Here is a 21,665-nt window from a genome sequence, read left to right as displayed (position 1 = left end):
GTGAAAGGCTGGAAAACAATACTCCAAGCAAATAACATCCAAAAAAAAAGCAGGTGTAGCAATACTCATATCGGATAATGCTGACTACAAGACAGGAAAAGTACTCAGAGACAAAAATGGCCATTTCATAATGGCTAAGGGGACACTGAATCAAGAAGACATAACAATTCTTAATATATATGCACCAAACCAAGGAGCACCAAAATATATAAGACAGCTACTTATTGATCTTAAAACAAAAACTGACAAAAATACAATCATACTTGGAGACCTCAATACACCGCTGACGGCTCTAGATCGGTCATCCAAACAGAGAATCAACAAAGACATAGTGGCCTTAAACAAAACACTAGAGCACCTAGATATGATAGACATCTACAGGACATTTCATCCCAAAGTGACTGAGTATACATTTTTCTCCAGTGTACATGGATCATTCTCAAGAATTGACCATATGTTGGGCCACAAAATAAACATCAGCAAATTCAGAAAAATTGAAGTTGTACCAAGCATATTTTCTGATCATAAAGCCTTGAAACTAGAATTCAACTGCAAAAAAGAGGAAAAAAATCCCACAAAAATGTGGAAACTAAACAACATACTTTTAAAAAATGAATGGGTCAAAGAAGAAATAAGTGCAGAGATCAAAAGATATATACAGACTAATGAAAATGACAATACGACATATCAGAATCTATGGGATGCAGCAAAAGCAGTGATAAGAGGGAAGTTCATATCGCTTCAGGCATATATGAACAAACAAGAGAGAGCCCAAGTGAACCACTTAACTTCCCACCTTAAGGAACTAGAAAAAGAAGAACAAAGACAACCCAAAACCAGCCGAAGAAAGGAGATAATAAAAATCAGAGCAGAAATAAATGAATTAGAGAACAGAAAAACTATAGAAAAAATTAATAGAACAAGGAGCTGGTTCTTTGAAAAGATCAACAAAATTGACAAACCCTTGGCAAGACTTACGAAGGAAAAAAGAGAAAGAACTCATATAAACAAAATCCAAAATGAAAGAGGAGAAATCACCACGGACACCGTAGCTATACAAAGAATTATTGTAGAATACTATGAAAAACTTTATGCCACTAAATTCAACAACCTAGAAGAAATGGATAAATTCCTAGAACAATACAACCTTCCTAGACTGAGTCAAGAAGAAGCAGAAAGCCTAAACAGACCTATCAGTAGAGAAGAAATAGAAAAAACCATTAAAAACCTCCCCAAAAATAAAAGTCCAGGCCCTGACGGCTATACCAGCGAATTTTATCAAACATTCTAAGAAGACTTGGTTCCTATTCTACTCAAAGTCTTCCAAAAAATTGAAGAAGAAGCAATACTTCCAAACACATTTTATGAGGCCAACATAACCCTCATACCAAAACCAGGCAAGGATGGCACAAAAAAAGAAAACTACAGACCAATATCTCTAATGAATACAGATGCTAAAATACTAAACAAAATACTAGCAAATCAAATACAACAACATATTAAAAAAATAATACATCATGATCAAGTGGGATTCATCCCAGAATCTCAAGGATGGTTCAACATACGTAAAACGGTTAATGTAATACACCATATCAACAAAACAAAGAACAAAAACCACATGATCTTATCAATAGACGCAGAAAAGGCTTTCGATAAAATACAACACAATTTTATGTTTAAGACTCTCAACAAAATGGGTATAGAAGGAAAATATCTCAACATGATAAAGGCCATATATGATAAACCATCAGCTAACATCATATTAAATGGCACTAAACTGAAGGCTTTCCCCCTTAAATCAGGAACAAGACAGGGTTGTCCACTCTCTCCACTCTTATTTAATGTGGTACTAGAGGTTCTAGCCAGAGCAATCAGACAAGACAAAGAAATAAATGGCATCCATATTGGAAAAGAAGAAGTAAAGGTATCACTTTTTGCAGATGATATGATCCTATACATCGAAAACCCCAAAGAATCCACAAAAAGACTACTAGAAACAATAAGCCAATACAGTAAGGTCGCAGGATACAAAATTAACATACAGAAGTCAATAGCCTTTCTATATGCCAACAATGAAACAACTGAGAAGGAACTCAAAAGAATAATCCCCTTCACGATTGCAACAAAAAAAATAAAATACTTAGGAATAAACATAACAAAGAATGTAAAGGACTTATATAATGAAAACTATAAACCATTGTTAAGGGAAATCGAAAAAGATATAATGAGATGGAAGAATATACCTTGTTCTTGGCTAGGAAGAATAAATATAATCAAGATGGCTATATTACCCAAAGCAATATACAAATTTAATGCAATTCCCATCAAAATTCCAATGACATTTTTTAAAGAAATAGAGCAAAAAATCATCAGATTTATATGGAACTATAAAAAACCCCGAATAGCCAAAGCAATCCTAAAGAAAAAGAATGAAGCTGGGGCATAACAATACCTGACTTCAAACTCTATTATAGGGCCACGACAATCAAAACAGCATGGTATTGGCAGAAAAATAGACACTCAGACCAATGGAACAGAATAGAAAGTCCAGAAATAAAACCACATATATATAGTCAAATAATTTTTGATAAAGGGGCCAACAACACACAATGGAGAAAAGAAAGCCTCTTCAATAAATGGTGCTGGGAAAACTGGAAAGCCACATGCAAAAGAATGAAACTGGACTACAGTCTCTCCCCCTGTACAAGAATTAACTCAAAATGGATCAAAGATCTAAACATAAGACCTGAAACAATTAAGTACATAGAAGAAGACATAGGTACTCAACTCATGGACCTGGGTTTTAAAGAGCATTTTATGAATTTGACTCCAATGGCAAGAGAAGTGAAGGCAAAAATTAATGAATGGGACTACATCAGACTAAGAAGTTTTTGCTCAGCAAGGGAAACTGATAACAAAATAAACAGAAAGCCAACTAAATGGGAAATGATATTTTCAAACAACAGCTCAGATAAGGGCCTAATATCCAAAATATACAAAGAACTCATAAAACTCAACAACAAACAAACAAACAATCCAATAAAAAAATGGGAAGAGGATATGAATAGACACTTCTCCCAGGAAGAAATACAAATGGCCAACAGATATATGAAAAGATGCTCATCTTCTTTAGCTATTAGAGAAATGCAAATCAAAACGGCAATGAGATACCACCTCACACCTGTTCGATTAGCTGTTATTAGCAAGTCAGGTAATAGCAAATGTTGGAGAGGCTGTGGAGAAAAAGGAACCCTCATACACTCTTGGTGGGAATGTAAAGTAGTACAACCATTATGGAAGAAAGTATGGTGGTTCCTCAAAAAACTGCAAATAGAACTACCTTATGACCCAGCAATCCCTCTACTGGGTATATATCCCCAAAACTCAGAAACATTGATACGTAAAGACACATGCAGCCTCATGTTTATTGCAGCATTGTTCACAGTGGCCAGGACATGGAAACAACCAAAAAGCCCATCAATAGATGACTGGATAAAGAAGATGTGGCACATATACACTATGGAATACTACTCAGCCATAAGAAATGATGACATCGGAACATTTACAGCAAAATGGTGGGATCTTGATAACATGATACGAAGCGAAATAAGTAAATTAGAAAAAAACAGGAACTGTATTATTCCATACGTAGGTGGGACATAATAGTGAAACTAAGAGACATTGATAAGAGTGTGGTGGTTACAGGGGGGAGGGGGGAATGGGAGAGGGATAGAGGGTGGGAGGGGCACAAAGAAAACAAGATAGAAGGTGACAGAGGACAATCTGACTTTGGGTGGTGGGTATGCAACATAATTGAACGACAAGATAACCTAGACTTGTTATCTTTGAATATATGTATCCTGATTTATTGATGTCACCCCATTAAAAAAATAAAATTATAAAAAAAAAAAAAAAAAAAAAAAAAGCTGCTAGAAAAAAGAAGGCTATCACCTACAAAGGAGCCCCCATAAGGATGACATCTGACTTCTCAACAGAAACATTTGAGGCCAGAAGGGAATGGCAAGAAATATTCAAAGTAATGCAGAACAGGAGCCTACAACCAAGACTACTTTATCCAGCAAGGCTATCATTTAAAATTGAAGGAGAAATAAAAAGCTTCCTAGACAAAAAAAAAACTCAAAGAGTTCACTACAACGAAACCAATGCTGCAAGAAATGCTAAGGGGCTTGTTGTAAACAGTACAAAGGGGAAAAAGAATATAGCAAAAGAGGAATACAGCTTTAAAGAATAAAATGGCAATAAACAACTACATATCAATAATGTTAAATATAAATGGATAAAACGATCCGATCAAAAGACATAAGGTAGCTGCGTTAATAATAAAACAGGACCCATACATATGCTGTCTACAAGAGACACACCTTAAAACAAAAGATGCACATAGACTGAAGGTAAAAGGATGAAAAAAAATTTTCATGCAAATGGAAATGGAAAAAAAGCTGGGGTAGCAATACCTATATCAGACAAAATGGACTTTAAATCAAAGGCTACAGTAAGAGATAAAGAAGGTCACTACATAATGATAAAGGGAGCAATCCAACAGGAACATATAACCATTATAAATATCTACGCACCTAATATAGGAGCACCTAAATATATAAAGCAGATTTTGATGGATATAAAGGGCGAGATCAATAGCAATACTATAATAGTAGGGGATTCCAATACCCCACTAACATCACTAGATGGATCCTCAAGAAAGAAAATTAACAAAGAAACAGCAGACTTAAAGGACACACTAGATCAGGGGTCTCAAACTCACGGCCCACCAAACAATTTTGTGCAGCCCGCAGACTAATCTACGAAGTTCAAAATATTTTGGATAAAATTAAGTAAGCCCATGGATTAGTCTGCGGGCTGCACAAAATTGTTCAGTGGGCCGCATGCGGCCCGCGGGCTGCGAGTTTGAGACCCCTGCACTAGATCAACTCGATTTAATAGATATCTTTAGAACCTTTCACCCTAAAGCAGCAGAATATACATTCTTTTCAAGTGCTCATGGTACATTCTCTAGGATAGACCACATGTTAGGGCACAAAAGTGGTCTCAACAAATTTAGAAGATTGAAATCATATCAAGCATTTTCTCTGATCACAATGGCATGAAACTAGAAATCAGCCACAACAGAAAAACTGAAAAATATTCAAACACTTGGAAACTAAATAGCATGTTGTTAAATAACAATTTTTTCTTTCTTTATGTCATTTGAGAGTTGTATTGTTAAGAATCCTACCTTAAATATCTAAAAAAATTTTAAAAATAATACAAAATACAATAAAAAAATTATGACAAGAAAAAACACAGAATAAAATCAAAAGCAAACAAAAAATTAAAAAGAAAACTCCATGAAAGATAAGAATAATAATATAAATTTAAAAAGTACAATTCCAGGCCCTGGCCGGTTGGCTCAGCGGTAGAGCGTCGGCCTAGCGTGCGGAGGACCCGGGTTCGATTCCCGGCCAGGGCACACAGGAGAAGCGCCCATTTGCTTCTCCACCCCTCCGCCGCGCTTTCCTCTCTGTCTCTCTCTTCCCCTCCCGCAGCCAAGGCTCCATTGGAGCAGAGATGGCCCGGGCGCTGGGCATGGCTCTGTGGCCTCTGCCTCAGGCGCTAGAGTGGCTCTGGTCGCAATATGGCGACACCCAGGATGGGCAGAGCATCGCCCCCTGGGGGGCAGAGCACCGCCCCTGGTGGGCGGGCCGGGTGGATCCCAGTCGGGCGCATGCGGGAGTCTGCCTGACTGTCTCTCCCTGTTTCCAGCTTCAGAAAAATGAAAAAAAAAAAAAAAAAAAAAAAAAAAGTAAAATTCCAAACGAAAAAGAAAAAAAGAATAAAAAGAAGAAAGGGACGAAAAAAAGAGAGATAAATTTGGAATTTGAGAGGTTTCTTCCAGTAGGTGTTGCAGTATTACAACTTTTGGTTCTATGAAGTTCCTGGGCTGTCCACTGCTGAGATGTTGATGTTGCAATGATGTAGGGCCTCAGTTGCATTGGTGGGTGGAGTGTCTTGTGAGGGCTTTATGGATTTGGCCTTATGGCTCTGGCTTCAGCTCTCTTGCTTTATAGCTCTAGCAATGATGATATCAGACTTCCTGGTTCTCCTTCCCACATTTCAACTGACATGGATACTGGACGTGGAGCACCTCTGTTCTTCAGGATAGAGAGTGGCTTCTGGAGTGCTGACTGTGGTGTCTGTCTCTGCCACTCTCAGTACCATGAGGCGAGAGAGCTGGGATCTTGGAGCCTGGGGGGCTGCATTTTAACTTTCTTTGTATCTGCTGAGTGCAGGCTGCAGGCAGACCGCAGGAACACTGGCTATGACCCCTGTTCTGGCTGCTTTGGTTTACCACCCTCTCTGCCCCTCTATCTCACTGCTTCTTCTGGCAGAAGGAGACCCAGTCACTCCAAGTTTCCTTCTCTGTTACCCTCAGACAAAATCCAGAGAGACTGAGCTTCCCTCCTCCCCATAGTTCAGCAGAGAAAAGAAAAAACCCAGTTACTCCAGGTTTGTCTTTTTTCCTCTCCAAAGTCCACCATAATGCATTTTATCTTCTGCCACCGCTTTTCACCCTGTCCCATCTTTAGTCCAATTAGTGCATGGATCTTTCAGGCACACCTGAGAGCCCTGCTGGGGTTCCTTTGCTGTGTTATAGTTGTTCAATTTGTTGAAATTCCAAGGGGAGAGATCAGGAGTACCTCTCAGGCTGCCATTATTCTGACATCATCTCAAGATCTTAATTTTCTTCTACCTCAAATCCACTATCCACTTTTTCATAACCAAACTTTTCAGAGTGGTTAATGCTTTCTCCATACACTGAATAATAGCCATCATATTTACTTCTTAATCACTTTATTATGGTTTTTGTTGACATCAAAGCACTTCCTATGATTACAACTGATTTCCATGAGACTGATTCCAGTCAGCACATTGTAAACTTGATCTTTGTCTCAAGAACAGTGAACATTCATTTTTTACTTCAAGTGTTTCAGTGTTCTCTGCTTCTATTTCAAAATACTTAGTGCTCCTGGTCTCTCTCACTCATCTCTGTTTGCTTCTTTTCCTCTTTTGTAGGCTCACATCTCTCTACCCAGTTTTTTAAAATATGGGAATTACTCAAGGTAAGAGAACAACACAATGAGAAGTGAGACATATTCAGAGGTTTCCCTGATTCTGGTTGTGTCATGCATTAGGATTAGAGAGGTCAATACAACTGGTGTGGCTCACAGATGACAAGGAGAGGAGAAAGGACCTTGGAATTCTTAGTCTGAAGAAAAGGGGCTAAAATTAAATTGTTTTATTTATTTAGTTAGTTATTTAATTTTATTTACTTATTCATAAGATGAAATGAGTTCTATATAATACATAGGGATTCTTTTAATTGTAGCATTTATTCATTTTATTGTATTTCTTTGTTTATCCATCTGTCCACTCCACCAGATTATGAACTTTCCCAAGGCAGGGCTTACGCTCGATCCTTCTTTGTTTCCTGGCATCGCCCAGCACTGGCCTGTGTTCAGGAGGCAGCAGTGAGAGTAGAGCCTACCTCTGTGCCTCTTTCCTGTGCATTTCCATTCTCTTGCCTCCAGGGTGTTGAAGAAAATGAAGAAACCATGTATTATTGGACCTCTGCATGGAACCTGCTATGTAAATTTCACTGCTTCCTCAATATCTTAACAATCTTGCTTTCCAAAGCCCTCAGCATTAATTGTAGCAGCTGTTCCACATTCCCACTCTGCTGAGGCACTTAAACCTCTGCCAGGACAAAATTATCCTCAGAATCCTCTAAGAAAATTAAGGGTCTATCACATCAGAGAGAGTGCTCTCCCTTTATCCTGCTTTATTTATTTATTTATTTATTTATTTATTTATTTATTTATTTATTTTTGGTGACAGAGACAGAGAGGACAGACAGACAGGAAGGGAGAGAGATGAGAAGCATCAGTTCTTTGTTGTGGCACCTTAGTTGTTCATTGATTGCTTTCTCATATATGCCTTGACCCAGGGGGCTACAGTGGACTGAGTGACCCCTTGTTCAAGCCAGCAACCTTGGGTTCAAGCTGGTGAACTTTGCTCAAACCAGATGAGCCTGTGCTCAAGCTGGCAACTTTGGGATATCGAAACTGGCTCTTCGCGTCCCAGTCTGACGCTCTATCCACTGCGCCATCGCCATTCTGCTTTTTATGCTCCTAACAATTTGGTCCTTTCACTTGACCCGCTTCATAATTACAACTGGTGTGTTAATTAAAAAGAGAATGAAGTGATCACTACTCAGCTTCTCTGTCCAATGACACTACCCAGTCTAGTCCTTTATAAGATATTATCTGAATATTGCAATAGCATTAGAACTAGTTTCCATTCTTACACCTGCTTTACATAAATGTTCCCAGGAATGTTAAGATCTGGGGACCTGGATTCCCCAGACTGTCGGGATATAAATCTTGATCCCACTTCTTATCATCTGATGGGCAAATTGTGTAATCTCTCCATGTCTTAGTTTCCATACCTCAAATGTGTATTATGAGAATTGATTTACTACATATAAATCACTTTAGAATAGTATTTGGCACTTAGCAAGCATATAATAAAAATTGACTTGCTATTATTATCTTTCAAATAGCTGTCCGAGTGATTTACTCTCCACCATGTCACATTCCATCTTAAATTCCTCCAGTGGATTTTCATGGCCTTAAGTAAAGTTTAAACTTCTTTCCTGGGCCTACCATCATTGATGTTGCTGGGACTTCAGTGCCCTCTAACCCCTTTACCACAGCCAAAAAAATTCAACTGAGTGGACATTGCACAGGAATGCCAAGAAAAGGGATAACTGACCTCCTAAATGGAATTTTTGAGTTTCAATAAGTATTGAAAGTAAGTTTTGAGCCAGAATATATAATTTTCTGAATTCCTATATCTCCCATTAGCATGTCCTATTGAAGTAGATTGTAGACTTTCACTCTCAATCAGGAGTAGAAGGAACACAGACAATATGATAAGGAAAGTTTTTACCACATGAAAAAGAGGTGTGTAAAAGCCCACCTCATTCAGCCTAGGGGACTAGGGCAAAATTGGCAGAGGTCAGAAAGCCAATGCTCAGGGGAGTATCTGACTTTTTCCCCCTCTCAGCTAAAAGTAGGGGACTGACTGTGCGTTTGAACACACTGAGGAAAAAGCTGAGAGGAAAGGGGATTTTGCCTTGCTTTCTTTTTGGGAGAAACAAAGAAAATAGAAGTAAAGCAGAAAGAAAGCCTGAGCATCTCTTATGCCCTCAGGTACAAAAGAATGGTACAAAACGTCGTAAAGTTCTATCATTTTCCAAAGAAGAGCATAGAATGCAGCTGATGGCCTGGCCAGGTCTCAGAGAAATTAACTCCTCCAGTAATAGTTTCGATGGGACTGGGTCAGCTAAGAAGTCTCCAGGTCCTGACCCTGCTGAAAGAGCTAACTATATAGAAATTCGCCAACTACACCATGCTATTTGTCACTCAGCACAAAGGCGCCAGGGACGAGACCAAATTAGATCTCACAAAGTTGAGACTGGCTGTAATATAAGGACAAAGAATGGATCTCAGGTCTTCAGCCCAGTTACCATGATGCAGTCATATGAGAGCCACTATTCACCTATCACAATTTGGAGAAGGAGCAGGTTACAGAGAAAAAAATCTTAAAAACTAAAATGCCATGAGTTTTCCAGAAGAAATTGTATGAACCTCAAGATTCAGAGACACTGTCAAATAATTTCTAGTTGAGAGAGGGAGGTAGGAAGTTCTAGGAAAGAGGGAAGCAAAATAACTTGTGGCACAAAATGGAACATTTGAAGGGCCAGTACTTGGTCCAGATGATGTTATCACCACTGGATTCTCTTAACCATTACCCTGCCAAATATAACCTAGCTCCAGAGTTGGGGTAGGCAATGAGGAGTTTGGAGGCAGTGACAGGAGGAGAATAAGAAGTTGTAACGAGATCAGATTTATTGTTCATGGCTGTAAATACAACATCTAACATGTGCCTATCTTAACATAAATAATGAATGAATAAATGAATTGTGGACAATGCTTATAAAGAAAGATGGGAGTGTAGCATAGTAGCTTGGAAAGCTGGGTCTGTTGCATCCTACTTCATCACCTCGTAAGTAATAATAAAAAAACACCTCATTACTTCCTAATTACATTACTAACTTTATCATCTTTACTATTGGCATTTATGTCTCTTGTGTCAAGGGCTGGCGTCATGGGCATGGATCCTGAGCAGTTACTCAGGACCTTGCACTCAGAAGAGTGCATGCTTGGTTTAATGCTCTGCTGTTATCATCTTGTTAATATATTTTAAAACAGGGGGCAATATTTTCATTTTGCATCTTAATCTACAAATTATATTGTGGGTCCTGACTGTATCTGGGTGGTGAAACTACTATACAATGCTATGTTTCTTAGCATCTCTTCTCAATATTTATTTGTCCTCAAGGCCCTCTGTTGGCAACTTGAAATCAGACATGGTGGAGGTCTGCAAACACTAGAAATCAGCATGAGCACCAGTTTAAAACATTTACCAGCACACCGCTGGACAGGCCACACTGTACAATTACTATGATCATACACGCCCACCACCTGCCTACAGACCACTGTGGGTTTTGGTAGAATTTCAGAGTGGGAAAGAAGGTCTTTTTGCATAGCAGTTTACCAGTTATTTGTGGCAATGAAGAAAAATGATGACCTCAACCTTGGCATTCTTTCAAAACCTAAATTTAATAACTACCTCCCTTGATTGAAAACTGCCACATTTGAAATATGATACTGCAGGAGAGTACAAGAAGTCGTCCTGAAGGCAGGTTTGCATCAATTGATAAAGGGTTAGAAATCCGGAACTTGCTCCTGCCTCCTCTGGCCAAGCCTGAGATTGGATTTATTGTTGCCACTCCTACCTCCACCCGTGGAAGGAGGGAGCTTTCCGGAGGGCACAAAGACGCAGTGGGCTGGGTGATCCTCCCCAAGCCCCGTGCTTCCGAGAGCTCATCCTCTCCCTGGGCCCCGGAGACTGTCAGGAGTCGGCAGCGCAGAGTGATGGAGTCCTCCTGGCTTGAGACGCACTGGGCGAGGCCCTTTTATCTGGCATTCGTGTCCTTCCTGACCCTGGGACTGCTGCAAGCCATCAAGCTCTATCTGCGGAGGCAGCAGCTGCTGCGAGACCTGCGCGCCTTCCCTGGGCCATCCCCGCACTGGTTTAAAGGGAACCAGCAGGTAGACGGAAGGGAGGGGCGAAGGAGGATGCTGGAAACCGAGCGGGCAGAGAGGCTGCTACTTCCTTGCCTTCCTTCCTCCCATCCTCCCATCCTCCCATCCTGCACAGACCTCTCTGGGCCAGCCTGTGGCTCTCCGCATCTTTTCATTATTCTAGACTTGCTCCTTTACAGCCTCACAGGGAAAAGAAAACACCCTGTACCAGCTTTGCTGGCTGGGAGGGCGCTATTTCAAAAGACTGAATCCGGAAAAAGAGAGTGGTGTAACTCAGGTCTGTGTCTGCTTCACCAATCTCTTGCATTTTTGTACTGCATTTAAAAAATCCTTCCATATGCATTGGTAAAAACTTTTTTTTTTTAAGTATTATTCTAAAAAGTATGTAATAATGTCCGAAAATGTGAGATACTGGACACAATAGTTGACAACCTTAATCTATTCCAACTAGAAACAATTAACTTTCTTTTCCTAAGATTCTTGTGAAGCAGGGAGCAGCTCCAGCTCAAAAAAATATTGACCGATTTAAAGTTGTAAGGTAGAGGAGGACCATTGTTTTTTCATCTCTCCTGTTCTCTAAATCCACTCCCACCCCTGGTTCCTTGGTTTATGAAAAATATAAGATACTTTAAATACATTATTTTAAAATCATATAGAAAACAAAAAGTGAGTTACACACCACTATTACAATAATACTAGCTTTTATAACTGTCCACACATTTACCTTTATTGAGATCTTTATTTTCATGTGAGTTTGGGTTACTTACCAGTGTCTTTTAATTTCTCCTCTGAGCATTTCTTACAGGGCAGGTCTAGTGGAAATAAGCTTTCTCAGCTCTGGTCCATCTAAGGATGTCTTATTTTTTTCCTGTTTTGTAGGACAGTTTTGCTGGATATAGGACTCTTTGTTAATAGTTTTTGTTGTGGTGGTGGTGGTGGTGGTGGTGGTGTGTGTGTGCAGGTGCATGCACTTTGATTATGTTAGCCCACTGTATTCTGTCCTTCAAAGTTTCTAATGGGAAATTTGATCACAACCTAATTCAAAATTTCTTGTATGTAAAGGGTCACCTGTCATTGCTTTCATTGTTCTCTTTTCACCTTTGTCTTTCAAAAGTTTGAGTATAATGTGTTTCAGAGTGAGTCTCTTTGAGTTCCTCTTACTTGGAGGTCACTGAGCTTCTTAAATGTTTATTTCATGTATTTCATCAAATTTAGGAAGTTTTCAGCTATTATTTCTTTAAATATTCTCTCTATCCCTTTCTTTCTCTCTTCTCCTTCTAGAGTGTATATTCTTTAAATTGATGATGCTCCATACTTCCCTTAAACTCTTTTCAATTTCCTTCAATCATTTTTCTTTTTATTCTTTAGACTTAATAATTTCATTGTTGTATCTTCAAGTTGTTTTTTATTTTTCTGTCTGGATATATCTGCTTTTGAATCCCTCTTGTGAGTTTTTATTCCTATTATTATACTCTTAATCTCCAGCATTTTTAGGCCTATTATCTTTTTATTGATATTTGTGCCTTGTTCATATAATACTTTAAAAAATATTTTTCTACATCTTTCTTATGTTCTTTTAACATCTGTAAGACAGTTGTCTTAAAGTTTTGTCTAATAGTACCAGCCTTGGGTAATTTTCATGGGAAGTTTCTTTTGATTTAATTTTTTTCTTTGAATGGCTCATATTTTTTTAGTTGTTTTTTTTTTACTTGCCTTTTGATTCTTTATTGAGAAATAAAGATCTCAGTAAAGGTATATGTGTGGGTAATTATAAAAGCAAGTACTATTGCAATAGTGTTTTGTAACTCACTTTTTGTTTTCTACATGATTTTAGAAAGTAATATATTTAAAATAACTAGTGGTTTATATTTTTAATAAAACAAGGAATCAAGGATGGATTTGGATTTAGAGCACAGGAGGGACCAAAAGGTAATAGCCTTCCTCTACCTTAGAAAAAGCTAGACCTTTCAATCTAATAATATGGTAACTCAAGTAATCATATTCTCTTCTTTCCCTAAGTTTTGCTGGGAGTTTTTTGTTTTCGTTTTTTTTGAAGTTTTTGTTTTTTTTAATTTTTGTATGCTTTCTCTGTGACAAGGGTCATCATGAGGTGTAAACTTAAGGTCTTCTCAGGTTTTTATTTTATTTTTTTATTTATTCATTTTAGAAAGGAGAGAGAGAGGGGGAGAGAGAGAGGAGAGAGAGAGAAGGGGGGAGGAGCAGGAAGCATCAACTCCCATATGTGCCTTGACCAGGCAAGCCCAGGGTTTCGAACCGGCGACCTCGGGATTTCTAGGTCGACGCTTTATCCACTGCACTACCACAGGTCAGGCCTAGGTCTTCTCAGGTTTTTTCTGAGACTGTGTCTTTCCTAGGACATGTGAGGTCACTTTTCCTCATATATACAATTGCTTTTGAATGTCCCAGTCTTTAATCTCTGGTTCTTAAACAAGAAAAACAGAAATATGACCAGCGAAAAAAGGCACTGGCTTTTAAATTCACTTAGAAGTCACTTCAGCTGGTGAGAATAAGAGGGCTTGCAACAATGGAGAGAGGTGGAACAAACAAGGCCAGTAGCCTCTTTGTGTGCCTCTCTGTGATCAAAAGAAGTAATCAGTGATCATACCACTAATCCCCAATATCTGTAGGCAGGGTACTTCTCCCCTCTGCACTGTGCCCAAAGTATATACTTCAGGAGCACTTGCAGCTGATTGCCATGGGGCTGGGGATGGAGAATGGATAGCTACTACTGTGTGAAGAGCTGAAATTGACAAAAATTAACTGAAATATATAGTCCAAGCCTTCCCCTTGGAAGTTGCAAGCCTTCAGTTGACTCCCAAGTTCCAAAATAGGTACAGCAGGAAAATTGTGTGAGTGCAATGATTGACTTGGAGAGCAGTCATATTACTGGTGCTTCCTAGTCTACCATTTTTCCAGAATTCTCCCACCTTTCTGATTATTAATCCTTATAGGCATTTTCTCTCCCTCTCCCTGACAGCTGTAAGATCTTCACTTTGCCTTTGGTGTTCTGAAATTCAATTATGATATACTTAGATATGGCATTTAGGTTGTTTTATTTATTTTTATTCTTTTTATTTTTTATTTTTTGGATTTTTTCTGAAGCTGGAAACGGGGATACAACCAGACAGACTCCCGCATGCGCCCGACCAGGATCCACCCGGCACGCCCACCAGGGGGCGATGCTCTGCCCACCAGGGGGCGATGCTCTGCCCCTCCAGGGCGTCGCTCTGTTGCAACCAGAGCCACTCTAGCACCTGGGGCAGAGGCCAAGGAGCCATCCCCAGTGCCCGGGCCATCTTTGCTCCAATGGAGCCTTGGCTGCAGGAGGGGAAGAGAGAGACAGAGAGGAAGGAGAGGGGGAGGGGTGAAGAAGCAGATGGGCGCTTCTCCTGTGTGCCCCAGCCTGGAATCGAACCCAGGACTTCTGCACGCCAGGCCGACGCTCTACCACTGAGCCAACCAGCCAGGGCCGGCATTTAGGTTTTTGTTTTTCTTTTCAGTTATTTTGCCTGATACTTAGGTTGGCAATATTTTCAATCTGGAAACTCATATACATCAGTTCTGGGTAATTTTTATGTATAGTATTTGTCTTAGTTTAGGGTTTCCCAGAAAAAGATGCTGGGACAAGGATTTAAAAGCAAGTATTTTATTTTGGAGATGATGCCAGAAAACTCTGATAGAGGCTTAGGCAGGTGAGATACAGATGAAAAGGCAGTGATCATAGGGTTGGAGCTCAAACAAGGTTCCACTGTGGATAACTATAGTTTAATCCCACAGGTGAACTCTGGTAGCCAGTGGAGGTAATCCAGAGTATCCTGCCTAAAGTGTAAGGGAACTAGAACCTTTTTAGACTAGCTCCTGACTGTCATTGGTGGAAAACTGTTCTTAAGGGGTGTTAAATTTTGAGCACTTCTAGACTGTAATGCAAGCTGCAAAGCAGGCTCCAGTGGCCAGGGACAACTCTTAGATTAATAAATAAAGATTAATAATGACATGCATTAAAGTGATAAGGATGAAGAATTAGGGACAGGACACCAATAGTACAGTTTCTTTGATACCTTCCCCTCATCACCTTCTCAATTTTTCTCTTCTCTCTTTCTGGAACTCCTATTGGTTGAATATGGACCCCCCTGGATTAAGCCTCTACTTAAAATTTTTTTCTTTTTGATTTTATCTTTGTACTATTTTTTAAGATTTTGTTATCATAATTTTCATTTCCAAGAATTCTATCTTATTTTTTATTTATTCTTGTATCAATATCTTATAATGCATTGTAAAAACCCTGAAACTTAGTGTTTTAAGACAAAAAGAAAGTTCAATTTACTCTATTTTTTCTTTTGTTATTTGTGTTTTTGTTATATCCATGAAACAATTGCCAAATTCAAGATTAGATTATTATGTTTTCTTCTAAGAATTTTTATAGTTTTAGCTCTTTTATTTAGATCTCAGATCCATTTTGAGTTTTGTAGAATGTGTGAGCTAGGGTTTCAACTTCATTATTTTGCATGTGAATATCCAGTTATCTCAACACCATTTGTTGAAAAGACTGTTCTTTCCCCCATTGAATTGTTTAAGGACCTGAGCAGGAAACACCTAGTGTATCATTCTATGTATCTACTTTACTCACACACGAGCACCATGCCCACAACATTTCTGACACTAGATGTCCTACAGTTTTTCCCACACCAAACAATTCTGTGACACCAATTACATGTTTTACAAACTAACTCAATTCTAATACTATCTATCTGAAGATAGTATCAGACCTCACAGATTAAGGGCTCAATCCCTACCCCAATTTCCGATGCCATTTGAAAGTCCAGGTTGTTACCTGTGCTTCTGATCAATCAGTTTTAAATGAAGCTTCCCATGACCCCCTCCTCAGGTTGGAGTAATATGCTAGAAAGGCTCATAGAACTAAAAAAACAAAACAAAAAACATTTACTTACTGAATGCTGGTTTATTATAAAAGGATATGATAAAGGATACAGTGAACATCCAGACAGAAAAGATGCATAGGACAAGATATGTGGGCAGGATGCAGAGCTTCCATGTCCTTTCCAGGTGTGTCACCCTCCTAGCTCCTCTGCGTGTTCCCCAGCCAGGAAGGTCTCCAAACTGTACTTTTCAGGTTCTTATGGAGGCTTCATCATATCAGAATGATCAGTTACTAACTCCTTCTTCAGCCCCTTTGCCCTCTTGGAAGAATGGAAGATGGGCTGAAAAGTCTAAGCTTCTAATCATGGCTTAGTCTTTCTAATGACCTGCCTTCATTCAGGAGTCCACAAGAATCAACTCATTAGAACAAAGACACTGCCATCACTTAGAAAAGTCCAAGGGATTAAGACCCCCATGTCAGAAACCAGTCTCAAAGACCAAATATAAGGATGAACATACTCCTAGTACTCTTTCTTTTTTAAATTTATTGTTTTTACATAGATTCTAGTGTCTCCCCGAATGCATCCCCTCTCCCCCATATTCCCTTCAACATCTCCCTTGCCTCCTTCTCAACAGCTCCCTCCCCCCTTCCCTTTAGGTTTAATTCTATTCCTCAGTTCACATTGTTACTTGGATTGCTCAAATGAGTGAGGTCATATGATATTTTTCTTTCTCTGCCTTTCTTATTTCACTTAACATAATAGTTTCCAGGTCCATCCATGTTGTTGCAAAAGGTAACATTTCTTTCTTTTTCATGGCCCCATAGTATTCCATTGTATATATGCACCACTGCTTTTTAATCCACTCGTCCACTGAAAGACACTTGGGCTGTTTCCAGATCTTTGCTATTGTGAACAATGCTACCATAAACATGGGGGTGCATTTCCTTTTTTGAGTCAGTGATATGGTGTTCTTGGGATATATTCCTAAAAGTGGGATGGCTGGGTCAAAAGGCAGTTCCATTTTTAATTTTTTGAGGAATCGCCATACTGTTTTCCACAGTGGCTGCACCAGTCTGCATTCCCACCAGCAGTGCAGGAAGGTCCCCTTTCTTTACATCCTGGGCAGCACTTATTCTGTGTTGTTTTGTTGATGAGCACCATTCTTACTGGTGTGAGGTGATATCTCACTGTGGTTTTAATTTGCATTTCTCTAATGGTTAGTTGAACATTTTTACATCTGTCTATTGGCCATCTGTATGTCCTCTTTGGAGAAGTGTCTATTCATTTCTTTTCCCCAATTTTTGATTGGATTGTTTGTCTTCCTGGTGTTGAGTTTTACAAATTCTTTATAAATTTTGGTTACTAACCCCTTATCAGATGTATTGTCGAATATGTTCTCCCATTGTGTAGTTTGGCTTTTCTGTTCTTATTGTCTTGAGCTGGCAAAAGCTTTAAAGTTTGATAGAGTCCCATTTGTTTATCCTGTCCTTTATTTCCCTTGCACGTGGAGATAAATCAAATATATTGCTGCAGGAGATGTCAGTGAGCTTACTGCCTATGTTTTCTTCTAAGGTGCTTATGGTTTCACGACTTACATTTAAGTCTTTTATCCATTTTGAGTTTATTTTTGTGAATGGTGTAAGTTGGTGGTCTAGTTTCATTTTTTTTTGCAGGTAGCTGTCTAATTTTCCCAACACCATTTGTTAAAGAGACTATCTTTACTTCATTGTATGCTCTTACCTCCTTTGTCAAATATCAATTGTCCATAAAGGTGTGGGTTTATTTCTGGGTTGTCTGTTTTGTTCCATTGATCTATATGCCTGTTCATATGCCAGTACCAGGCTGTTCTGAGTACAATGGACTTGTAGTATAACTTGATATCAGGAAGTGTGATACCTCCCACTTTATTCTTCTTTTTCAAGATTGCTGAGGATATTCGTGTTCTTTTGTTGTTTGATCCATATACGTTTTTGGAATATGTGTTCTATATCTTTGAAGTATGTCATTGGTATTGCATTGAATTTATAAATTGCTTTGGGTAATATAGACATTTTAATTATGTTTATTCTTCCTAACCATGAACACGGTATATGCTTCCACTTGTTTGTATCTTCCTTGATTTCTTTTATTAATGTTTTATAATTTTCCGAGTACAAGTCTTTAACCTCCTTGGTTAAATTTACTCCTAGGTACTTTATTTTTTTGTTGTTGTTGCAATGGTGAAGGGGATTTTTTTTCTTAATTTCTATTTCTGACAGTTCATTGTTTGTGTATAAAAATGCCTCTGATTTCTGAGTATTAATTTTATATCCTGCCACATTGCTGAATTCATTTATTAAGTCCAGTAATTTTTTTGACTGAGACTTTAGGGTTTTCTATATACAGTATCATATCATCTGCAAGTAATGATAGTTTTACTTCTTCTGTTGCAATTTGGATGCCTTTTATTTCTTCTTCTTGTCTTATTGCTGTAGCTAGAACTTCCAGTACTATGTTGAATAAGAGTGGTGAAAGGGGGCACCCCTGCTTTATTCCTGATCTTAGGGATATTGCTTTTAATTTTTACCCATTAATTATGATGTTGGCTGTGGTTTTGTCATAGATGGCCTTTATCATGTGGAGATATGTTCCCTGTATTCCCACTTTGCTGAAAGTTTTGATCATGAATGGGTGCTGGATTTTATCAAATGCTTTTTCTGCATTTATTGAAATTATCATGTGGTTTTTCTCCTTCCTTTTGTTTATGTGATGAATCACATTGATTGATTTATGAATATTGTACCATCCTTGTCTCCCCAGACTAAATCTCACTTGATCATGATATATGATTTTTTTCATGTATTGCTGAATCCAGTTTGCTAATATTTTGTTGAGAACTTTAGCATCTAAATTCATCAGGGATATAGGCCTATAATTTTCTTTCTTTGTGTTGTCTTTGCCTGGTTTTAGAATCAGAATTATGCTCACCTCATAAAAGGAGCTTGAAAGTCTTCCTTCCTCTTGAACTTTTCGAAATAGCTTGAAAAGGATAGGAGTTAGTTCCTCTTTAAATCCTTGGTAGAATTCACCAGTTAAGCCATCTGGCCCAGGGCTTTAGTTTGTTGGGAGTTATTTGATAACTGTTTCTATCTTATTTGTTGCAATCAGTTTGTTTAGGTTTTTTGATTCTTCCAGATTGACTTTTGAAAGATTATATGTTTCAAGAAATTTGTTCATTTTACCCAGGTTGTTTAATTTTTTGGCATACAAATCTTCATAGTATTTTCTTACAGTATATTGTATTTCTGTTGTGTCAGTTATTATTTCTCCACTATCATTTCTAATTTTATTTATTTGGGTTTTTTCTCTTTTTTCCTTGGTGAGTCTGGTTAAAGGTTCATTGATCTTGTTTACCCTTTCAAAGAACCAGCTCTTGGTTTCATTGATCCTCTGTATTGTTTCTTTAGCCTCTATGTCATTTATTTCCACTCTGATTTTTATTATTTCCTTCCTTCTACCACCTCTGGGCTTTACTTGCTGTTTTTTTCCTAGTTCTTTTAAATGCAGGGTTAGGTTGTTTGTTTGAGCTTTTATTAGCTTCTTAAGGTAAGCCTGTAGTGCTATGAACTTCCCTCTCAGACTGCTTTTGCTGTATCCCATAAATTTTGAGTTGTTGTATGCTCATTATCATTCATTTCTAGGAACTTTTTTTATTTCTTCTTTGATTTCATTGTTAACCCATTCATTATTTAATAACATGCTATTTAGTTTCCATGTGTTTGAGTATTTTTCAGTTTTTTTGTTGTGGCTGATTTCTAGTTTCATGCCATTGTGATCAGAGAAAATGCTTGATATTATTTCAATCTTCTAAAATTGTTGAGACTGCTTTTGTGCCCTAACATGTGGTCTATCTTAGAGCATGTACCATGAGCACTTGAAAAGTATGTATATTCTGCTGCCTTAGGGTAAAAGTTCTAAAGATATCTATTAAATCAAGTTGATCTAGTGTGTCCTTTAAGTCTGCTGTTTTTTTGTTAATTTTCTTTCTTAAAGATCTATCTAATGATGTTAGTGGGGTATTGAAATCTCCTACTATTATAGTATTGCTGTTGATCTCATTCTTTATATCCATCAAAATCTGCTTTATATATTTAGGTGCTCCCATATTAAGTGTGTAGATATTTATGATGGTTATATTTTCCTGTTGGATTGCTCCCTTTATCATTATGTAGTGACTTTCTTTATCTCTTACTGTAGCCTTTGTTTTAAAGTCCATTTTGTCTAAGTATTGCTGCCTCAGCTTTTTTTTTCATTTCCATTTGCATAAAATATTTTTTTCCATTCTTTTACCTTCAGTCTATGTGCATCTTTTGTTTTAAAGTGTGTCTCTTGTAGACAGCATATGTATGAGTCCTGTTTTCTTATTCACACAGCTACATTATATCTTTTGATCGAATCATTTAACCCATTTACATTTAAGGTTATTATTGATTTGTGTTGTTTATTGCCATTTTATTATTTAAAGCTATATTTCTCTTTTACTATTTCTTTTCCTCCTTTGTTCTCTTTACAACAGGCCCCTTAACATTTTTTGCAGCATTGGTTTGGTTGTAATGAATTCCTTGAGTTTTGGTTTTGGTTTTTTTTTTTTTTTGATGTGGGAAGTTTATTATTTCTCCTTAAATTTTAAATGATAACCTTGCTGGATAAAGTAATCTTTGTTGTAAGCTCTTGTTCTGCATTACTTTGAATTTTTCTTGCCATTCCCTTCTGGCTTCAAGTGTTTCTGTTGAGAAGTCGGATGTCATTCGTATGGGAGCTCTTTTGTAGGTGATAGCCTTTTTTTTCTCTAGCAGCCCTTAATATTTTCTCTTTATTTCTTAGCTTTGGTATTTTAATTATGATGGATTTTGTCATGGATTTCTTTGAGTTTCTCTTTAATGGAGTTTCTGTGCTTCTTGAACTTGTGTGGCTTTTTCCTGCATCAATTTAGGGAAGTTTTCAGCTATGATTTGATTGAACAAGGTCTCTATCTTTTGTTCTTTCTCTTCTTCTTCAGGAACTCCTGTGATGCAGATGTTGTTTCTCTTTAGGTTGTCACAGAGCTCTCTTAGAGTTTCTTCTGATTTTTTCAGTCTCTTTTCTTTTTGCTGCTCCACTTTCATGTTTTCATTTATCTTGTTTTCTAAATCTCTGATTTGATCCTCTGCTTCATCAAGCCTGCTTTTAATTGCTTCTAGTGTAGTCTTCATTTCTGATATTGTATTTGTCATTTCTGACTGGTTCTTCTTTATTAATGTTCTTTTTAATGCTTGTTATCTTTTTATTTATGTGCTCACTGTGTCCATCCATTGTTTTTCTAAGATCTTTCAGCATTCTAATAATCATTAATTTAAACTCTGCATCTGGTAGTTTGCTTATTTCCATCTCACTCAGTTCATTTTCTGGGTTTTCCTCTTGTTGATTCATTTGGATTGCACTTGTATGTTTTCCCATTTTGTCTGTGTTGCCCTGGACTTCCCTGGCTGGGGCCTGG

At 38.0% G+C, this 21,665-nt stretch overlaps 1 protein-coding gene across 2 annotated transcripts in view; it reads left to right on the top strand.

Moving 5' to 3' along the window:
- The first annotated feature begins 11,067 nt into the window (after positions 1–11,067).
- LOC136329072 (cytochrome P450 4X1-like) overlaps positions 11,068–21,665 on the top strand; it is a 64,126-nt gene continuing 53,528 nt past the window's right edge. For both annotated transcript variants that reach the window (XM_066265022.1, XM_066265021.1), the window contains exon 1: positions 11,068–11,255. In XM_066265022.1, coding sequence (XP_066121119.1) covers positions 11,079–11,255 — 177 coding nt within the window. In that variant the 5' untranslated portion in view covers positions 11,068–11,078. The remainder of the gene's footprint in view (positions 11,256–21,665) is intronic.

Source organism: Saccopteryx bilineata, chromosome 3, assembly GCF_036850765.1.
Source record: "Saccopteryx bilineata isolate mSacBil1 chromosome 3, mSacBil1_pri_phased_curated, whole genome shotgun sequence".
NCBI lineage: Eukaryota > Metazoa > Chordata > Mammalia > Chiroptera > Emballonuridae > Saccopteryx > Saccopteryx bilineata.
Note: the sequence above shows the minus strand (reverse complement) of the source record. Positions and strands in the feature narration are given on the sequence as shown.